At 38.7% G+C, this 9,376-nt stretch overlaps 1 protein-coding gene across 1 annotated transcript; it reads left to right on the top strand.

The window, feature by feature from the left end:
* Positions 1 to 275: 275 nt before the first annotated feature.
* On the top strand, positions 276 to 4,643 carry ptger4b (prostaglandin E receptor 4 (subtype EP4) b). The gene is made up of 2 exons (XM_067438600.1): positions 276 to 1,424; positions 2,784 to 4,643. The coding sequence occupies exons 1-2, from the start codon at positions 594 to 596 to the stop codon at positions 3,375 to 3,377; spliced, it is 1,425 nt and encodes a 474-aa protein (XP_067294701.1). The 5' UTR covers positions 276 to 593; the 3' UTR covers positions 3,378 to 4,643.
* Positions 4,644 to 9,376: the final 4,733 nt, after the last annotated feature.

Here is a 9,376-nt window from a genome sequence, read left to right as displayed (position 1 = left end):
GAATGACATCGAGGGTGTGGTTAAAGCTATAGTTTGTCATGGATTTTCAGAAGACCAGACACTAACCTTATGCAGAATAAGGGATATTGCTAATGATTGTTGAAATGAGGGGCTTTTTCATTTTGGGAAGAAAAAAAAATTCAAGATTTAAGGGACACAAAAGTCATCTTTGCCTTGAATAACCCAGATACAATTTTGGCGAAACGAAGAAAGGGCAACGAGTGTAAATTCTGTATATAAATATTAGCCTAGTATGTATTTTATGGGGAGACAAATACGTGTCAACTTGCAGTGACAGGAGGGTGTAAGACTGCGCTCTAAAGCTCGAGGGCGGAGTTGGCAGAAAGCTCTCGGGGAAAAACTTGAGTCAGTTTAGTTGAGACGCAGGGCAACTGTGGACTACACACCTCTCACGAGCAAAAAAAAACACAGGGCTGACTTTCCGAAAGATCGCAGGTGTAGGATACCGGACTGAGAGGAGTCCAAATGTATCCTAATCCAAGACGCGCTTTGGAGATTTGAGACGCGTAACCGCGCATGGAACATACATCAAGAAAGTATGATCGAGGGATATTTGACTTCAGTTTCACGCCATGCTTCTTGGGCGAGTGCAAAGTGACCGATCTGATTTGAACATCGACATGCATGTGAGACACAAACCGGAAAAGATGACCATGGACCCTACCATCCCGGTCATTATGTTTATATTTGGCGTGGTCGGGAACGTTATTGCTATCGTAGTGCTTCGAAAGTCACGGAAAGAGCAAAAGGAGACAACTTTTTATACCCTGGTGTGTGGACTTGCCGTGACTGACCTCTTGGGCACGCTGCTCGCGAGCCCAGTCACAATTGCCACTTATGTGAAGGGCGAGTGGCCCGGTGGGACGGAGCTGTGTCAGTATTCCGGGTTCATTTTACTTTTCTTCTCTTTGGCGGGTCTTAGTATTATCTGGGCCATGTCCGTCGAGAGGTACCTTGCCATCAATCATGCGTATTTCTATAACCACTACGTGGACCAGCGGGTGGCAGGCTTGACCCTCGCAGGAATATATGTGTCCAATGCTCTCTTCTGCGCTCTTCCCAGCATGGGACTGGGATCTGTGAAGCGCCAACATCCAGGAACCTGGTGTTTCATCGACTGGCATAACAACAACAGCACGAACGCCACTTTCTCCTACATGTACGCCGGCTTCAGCTCCGTCCTCATCCTCGCCACCGTCATTTGTAACGTGTTGGTGTGCGCGGCTCTCATCATGATGCACAAGCGCTTCGTGCGCAGGACCTCGCTGGGGACGGACCAGGCGCGAGTCGCGGAGATCAGGCGCAGGAGGAGTTTCGCGCGTCTGGCTGGTGCGGAGATCCAGATGGTCATTGTTCTCATAGCCACGTCCATTGTCGTGCTCATCTGCTCCATTCCTTTAGTGGTAAGTAGGATGTGGTGGTCTATGTGAAATAACCGCGTACTTTGAGCATGTTGCACAATAAAAACAGCAACAACAACTTGAACTAGGCTAAGATGATTGGCCACATGTTAAATGTTCTCCCATATAAAAGTCCATGAATTCACAAATATGTGTATCAAACCTATTTTACAGTACTATAAATGCAGTGTACAAATTGTAATTACAAGCAAAACGTAGGCCTGTGAAATACATTATAATCTACTGAAAAATTAATATTAGATTGAGCAAGGCAATATTTAGACTATAGCGTAGTATTACAGTACTAAATGTTTTTTCCTCCCATAAATTAAAAATATAACAATAAAAGCTTATCCGCACCTTATATATAGGATACTCCTTCCCATTGAAAACCAACCATCACTTCATACATTTTATTTAAAAGGTTTGTCTTATTTTGTGAATTCTATTGGCCTTGCTGCTTGCATCGTACAGAAAAAGTTTTAATGTCTCTCAACAAGGCTGGTATAGATTCTTTATTTGTCACTATACTTTATATACAGGGAAATCAGAGCAATCCTTAAAGTGCAATCACATATAACTATAAAGCTAAACATCCAATTTAAATTATATATACCACATATATATATATATATATATATATATATATATATATATATATATATATATATATATATATATATATATGCCAATGTCATTAATTTTGTGTGTATTGGTTCAGGTTTATATATATATATATATATATATATATATATATATATATATATATATATATATATATATATATAATATATATATGTCTAAGTAGATTAAACCTGAACCAATGCACACAAAATTAATGACATTGGTCAAAATTAGTCAAATTAATGACATATACAGTTAGGGTCTATAAAACATGCAGTCAGTCAAACCCTATTCCATAATGAATGTTTTTATGTTCATATCAGGATTGTTTCAACCCTAGTTTGGGTCAAATATGTTCAAACGCAACCAATCGGTTTAAAAATGTAATGTAAAATTTTAAACCAATAATTGGGTTTTCCATATTTGACCCAACCATGGGTTAAAACAACTCTGCATTTTTAGTGACATAGATTGAATATTTTTTAATGGGTAAAAAACCCAGAATGGTTGTCACACAAATTCTAAACAATTTAGCATGAGTCATCTATTATCTACTGATGATCACTGCATGGGATTTATGATCTGTACCATGATGACTTTATCATTTGCTGACTCACTGTGGAAATATATAACCAGTATCTGATATCAGTGCTCGTGTCATGATTGTGTTTGGTGTCGGAAATCAATGTAGCGTAACCCATAAAGTAGTAAACAGATAATGTCTTGTTTCCTGTCTAGGTGCAAGTGTTTGTGAACCAGCTGTATCCCAACAGAGACACAGAAGCAATGCTAAACCCAGACCTTAAGGCCATCCGAATTGCCTCTGTCAACCCCATTCTCGACCCCTGGATCTACATCCTGCTGAGAAAGACGGTCGTGCAGAAGATTCTAGAAAAGGTCAAGTGCCTCTTTTGCCGTATCGGTGGGCGGAGTCACGGGAGGAGCCCCTCGGAGTTCCACTGCAGTAATGGTGTCCACAGCTCATCGTTCATGTCTCGTGATTTGCCGTCGCTGGTTCTGCCCGAGCAGCCAGAGGTGATCAGCACGTCACAGACCTACTTGTATCCCCTGGAGGAGGGACAGGGGATGGGCTGCTGCGGTGACTCAGTGCAGAGCAGGACGTGTTCAACGTCAACCCAGCAAACCCTTCTGCAGGATTCTCAGCTGGAAGACCCCAGCAGCGGAGAAAACAGGACAGAAATGAGCACAGACTTCGTAAAAACACATTCGTGCACGCACTCCGACACGAGTGAAGCGCAGTGTTCCAAGCACCAGCCACTGCAAGTCACCTTTACAGACGAGACTTTGAGCTTAGAAGAGAGAAGCATTTGAAAGTGAGCCTGAAAACGCGCTCAGATCAGCAGAGAGACATGTCAGGAGGGGGAACGCGTTTCAGGAGCTTAATGTGAGCGTTGTGAGCAGAATGAGAACTACTCGGAGCGAATGGCGAAGGAAAAAAACCCTAAAAGCTCATGATATTAAAATGATAGGATATTTGAGAGAAAAACAAGCAGGAAAAAGAATGTTGCGACATAATGGGGTTCTGGAAAGGGTGAAGGAGCAGAGCAGGATCAAGAGGATTCTTTTTCTGGCTACTCATAATGCATTTTAAAGGAAATGTTTTGTTGAGCAACAGGTTATCCTGTATACTCTAGACAACAAGGCAAATGACAGAGCTTTGATAAACTTGTCTATATTAGAAGTCTCAGCCGGAAAAGGATATTAGGTTTTTGTCTAGATAGAGATTGACTGATTTGACCTGGGCAGAGGGGATTTTTTTTCTTCTGAAATTCAGACTCTTGATAGTTCCCGTTTGCAGACATTCTTCATTAGGTCACAAGTTCAAGTTACCAGTGTGCCTTGTAAGCTTTTCTTGTGCTTGAACTCGTGGTTTAAAATGACCTTTTCCTTATGTTAAGGTGACCAGAACACTTCATTTCCATTGATGCGTAAAAAAATATGTTTACTATTTCAAAATGATATAAGATGTAGCTAGACGTAACAGTACAGTTTTTGGAATTTCCATAATATGTACAATATTCTGTGAATTAACCAAGCAATTTCATATGTTTAACAACAGTAATACCGTCACCACATATATCGGTAGCGTAAACACATTATACAATGTAAAAGCACATGATATACACTGCATATCATTGTCAAGAAATTTAAGGAGGTGAAATTGTAAAAGCTATCATGATGTCGAATGTCTTTTGAGGTCATACGTTTTGCACTTTTAAATCCTTGTAACCACTGAAAAATATTCAAGCTGTCAAAATCGATCACTAAGGTCTTGGTCAGTCAGTGGTCGTCAAGGAGGAACCGTTGAGTTCATCTGTACATATTTGCGATGTTAAAATGTGAACAGCGTCTCGTTGTGATGCTCTTATTTATTGTAGTTGTTTTGGACAATCTGTGGACTGTAGTTATTTCTTCTCTGTGAGAAGGCCAGGTTTGACAGTTCTCCCCATGTTGAAGCAGTTATATGGTTTTTGTTTAATTTCATATTTCGTATATATGTATCAAAACAGTATGAGACACGATTTGAACTAGTTAAGCACCACCATCTGCTGAATGTATATAAATGATTCAACATTACTCTGTATGTTTTCACCATTTCATTTGCAAACACATGAATTTCAAACCTTGTCTTGCTTATCACCTCGATGTGACCCATCACAATGTGCAACTATTTTATGCTGAAATAAACTCTTGAGTTGAAAACAAATTTAAAACATTTAAAAAAAAAAAAAAACAATATTTGTTGTTGCACTCTTCAATATGAACATTAGCATAGCATCAGTAAAATAATGGGTAACACTTTAGTTTAGGGTCCAATTCTCAATATTAACTAGTAGTTGCTTATGCATATTTCTAGGATATTGGTTGTTTATTAGTACTTATAAATCACATATTAATGCCTTATTCTGCATGACCATATTCTACATTCCTTAATCATACATGAGAGAGAGAGAGAGAGAGAGAGAGAGAGAGAGAGAGAGAGAGAGAGAGAGAGAGAGAGAGAGAGAGAGAGAGAGAGAGAGAGAGAGAGAGAGAGAGAGAGAGAGAGAGAGAGAGAGAGAGATGTTGTCATTCAACATGTGGCTATTACTGAATAGTTGAAAATATACAAATCTTCACATATACTATCAAAATTTAAGGGGAATGATTATCAGAAACGTTTTATAACTTTTTGAAACCCTGTTTAAAAAAACAGGAACACTTTAGTATTGCATTCAAACAAAACAATAGGATTTAAAAGATGAACAATATTTCATGTATGGAACAAACAAATACAGTCACTGGATCTGTGGATAAAACAGATGATCCATAGTAACCCAAAATATATTTTCCAGTATGTCAGCCATCCCTGCGTATACTTTGTTCAGAAGGGCCAGAGCTCACTAGATTTCAAAAAGAATAAATGACTGGTCATGGTAAGTCATGTTAGACCTTTTAAATTCTATAAAGTCTCATCTCATATATCTTGTTTTATCCTCATATTTAAATACATCAACTCTGGCATTCCTTTCGCTTTGTGATTCCCACTAAATCAGTCCCGTGTATCACTAAGATATCCTAATGATCCTTACACGATGACTGATGCAAGGATGACAGATCTGGAGACCTTCACCGACTGTAGACATCCCATAATAACATTAGGTTGTGAAGGGAAATCAATTCGACTCTCCACTGCAAGTATTCTCAGCATTAATCAGGCATTATGACGTACAGACTGCCACCTGTCCTATACGTATACGTAAATAAGAATTGAAAAAAAGCAATCTTTCACTGCAGTCAATAGGATTCATCAGTTCCAGCCACCTCCCCAAATCATTATCATTAGCAAAAACGTTAGTATCCTCATTTATTTGAATGAAGCATCAATTAGCAGAGGATTAGCGGGAGGCAGAAGGATGCTGGAAGCTTCCGCCAGGTCCCACAGGTGCCGAATAAAAAGCATTAGAGACGTAAATCCCTCGTATGCAACCCACGCACACAGCTGGACAGTATCAATGCAGATATGAATGCCTATGAATGATGCGGTTAGTGCAGGAACAGACAGTCATACATAAAATGCAAGGCTTGTTACAATGGAAGTGCATTTTCCAGTAGACTGCTTTCCATTGTTTCTTTAACGCGAACTATACTGAAGAGGCTGACCACTGCACGTGCATCATATCGTTAATCTCACAGTGTTTTATTTTGCTAACTATAACCAACTCGCAAATGTCATTACCCGAGTTAACTGACTAAATAATGCAATTTGGAGTTAGTTCTGGATATAAAGTTGATTTTCACAAGTCAGAGATTATGCCGTTAGGATCACTTGATATACCAGAGCCTAATTTTGTTAAACCATTCAAATGACCTCCCTAAGGTATCACATATTTAGGTTACACCCAAACTTTCACAACTTTATGATGCCAATATTAAAGCATCGATAATAACCAGAGTCTGGTAACTCTAAATTTCTCCATACTAATATGGATTCATGTTAGATTGGGTAAACCCAGCCTGATGTGCTGGCGATTTGATTTCACACGGCAGCTCAGTCTGGAAACCTGTTCATTTCTACTGCTTCTGTTACACTTTTGCAGGAACCAATCACAGACTGGCGTATCCACCTGGCACGCTACTGGTGGGTTTAATGACTCCACAGACCAATGTTCAATCTTAAATCATGTGGGAATATACAGGATATATTCCATAAGGTGTTTTATGTAATTTGATGAGTTACATTTACAGCATAATATCCCCAAAAGGATTTCTTAAGGTACTTGCAGCTAAGACATTTTGTTCAGACTAGACAGCCTTACCTTGAATAATAGCCTACTGATTTCTTTTGGATAGATTTTTTTTTTTAAGGAGACTGAAGTTAAACACTTCATATCTAAATTGTACTCCATGGTATGCCATCACAAAGTAGACAATCTGATTTGTTGCACAAGGCATGGATTAAAAATGTAAAATGTGACATTTAAAATGTCTGGGAAGATATTATCAGACTACCCTTTAATATCTCTGCCTGCTGTACATTTAAGGAAATGCAATTTTAATATTTTACAAAGAGTTTGTATGTCTCTAAACAAATATAACTAAATAAATACTAGTGTATCTCCCGATGTCCTAAATGCAACAACAGTGTCAGAACATTCTTTCATTGTCTCTGTGAATGCCCTTTGGTTGCTGATTTTTGGAATGGTGTTTGTGATCAACTATCTTCAATATGTAAACAGAAAGTTACAGCCTCCTCAGTCATGAGCTTGCTGTGTTCCCTCCCCTTTTTTGGAATATTGAGATGTCTTTAAAACCTCACTGATGTTAGGAAGGAAATTCATTATAAATGGTTTGGAACTGAAACTGTCTTGGCATTGATTTCATTGTCTAATGTGTATACACAAATGCTCACATGATGATATTGTAATTCTGAATCTAAAACTTTTTATTCTTAATTTTATCTTTTTTCTCTCTAGCTCTAGCTTTTTTATTATTCTTTTTTTTACACATTGTATATTTACAATGCTCCATTTTCTATTACGGTTAATATTGATTCCTTTGAAAAACTCAAAAAAAACATGGACTACACGTCTCAAGTTAAAAGTGTTTTATTTAATTTCATTGACCTGCATTTTGTTTTTAACCGCTAAAAAAGGGATTTTTACATTCCACTGCGCTGCTTTTCCATTGTCTTATGTTAGCATGCACTAGACCTGTGCTTCTCAAACCCAGCTCCACGGCCCATTTTGTATTTCTCCCTCCTTTAACACCTGATTCAACTCATCATTCTCCAACCTAAAATAGGGGGCTGCATCTGAAATCGCATATTTCCCTACTATATAGAAAGTGGAAAACAGTATGTGACAAGAGCAGGTCCGAATTCATAGTGGACAACTTATGAGCAAAAAAGTACCCGGATGACTTACTTCTTTAGGCAAGAAAGATGGAAACTTTAATATCCCAGGCCATGGGAGTGGATTTTTGGATGGCAGTGGAGCGACGTAGGTAGGTCACATAACACGGTGACTGCAGTAGGCCCTACGTCCATACTATATAGAACATTATGAAGAAAATACTTTTTTTAGCAGTCAGTTGTTCTAAATATTTACCTACTCAAGAGTATGCAATTTCGAATGCATCCAGTGCGTCCGGGAGGAATCAAAATGACCCATTCTGGGTCAAAACCTGTGGCACATTAGAAACCTGTGGTTCTTTATTTGTTTTAAACAACGTCTATATTTATCAATTTCTGGTCATAATTTGGATACAATAAGCACTTGAACCACGGTACTGCCCAAACCAGTCGTCTGTGGATGAGAATTCGAGACAAGGACTGGTTGGACATTGTCCTGCTCCCCTTCACAGGCGCTGAGTGAAAGAATTTTAGAACGACAGGACACTCATTTATATTACACTTTATTCGGCAGCAAGAACAGCTCGTTCCAGGTCATTACGCTATTTCTGTCATTGCACATGTGCAGTCCTTTCACTTTCGGTTTTCATTCCGATTAAGTGCTTACATGTTCTCTCGCGATTGGATTAGAAAAGGAATACTCGGATCGATTTAAGTAGTTTACACATTAAGGCTTTTCAGTCCGACTGAGCCATCAATATGTTTACTAATGGTTTATTTGGTTGCATGTAGCCTACACATAGCCAATGAAAGAAAAATAGAAATAAAATAAAAAACTTAATTTAAAAGTTTTTTAGAACGTGCTAGCACAATGTCAGTCTCTAGGGCATGTTTACACAGAATACCAATGGAAAAGTGTAATGCACAAATGGGTTCTGTGTAAATGGCCTCTAGGCAGGTTTGAAGATGAAAAATGCCATACGCAGGGTAACAAAATGAAAACCTCTGCAAGGTCTAGAGGTGTATTTTTAAAAGCTGAACCTCATTTAACTGGAGTGCTGCATTTTCAGAATGCCAAGTCATGTCTGAGTTAAAGCTGAACAGTCAAACATGTCTGTCAGCACATTTACATAGAAAAACAATGAGAAAGCAGGGCATTGGAATGCAAAACGCACTCAGGAAGGGATTACGTTTTAAGTGTAATTCGTTTCACCACCTCAACTAATGGGTTGTTATCTACTACCACTCTAGGATGACGGTCAACAGATCTTATCACTTGCATGACCTCACTCCTCTTCTGCATGACATTTAGCTCAGGGTTTAACCAATCACTACATTACTGCTACTTCATTTCTAAGTAACTAAACACCAATATTCAGTAAATAGGTAATGGAGAAAATGTGTGTGATGTGCGTGGACTTGAGTGGGAAAAACATGACACACACACACACACACACAAACAGCTAAAACGGCACTC

Source organism: Pseudorasbora parva, chromosome 3 (assembly GCF_024679245.1).
Source record: "Pseudorasbora parva isolate DD20220531a chromosome 3, ASM2467924v1, whole genome shotgun sequence".
Lineage (NCBI taxonomy): Eukaryota > Metazoa > Chordata > Actinopteri > Cypriniformes > Gobionidae > Pseudorasbora > Pseudorasbora parva.
Note: the sequence above shows the minus strand (reverse complement) of the source record. Positions and strands in the feature narration are given on the sequence as shown.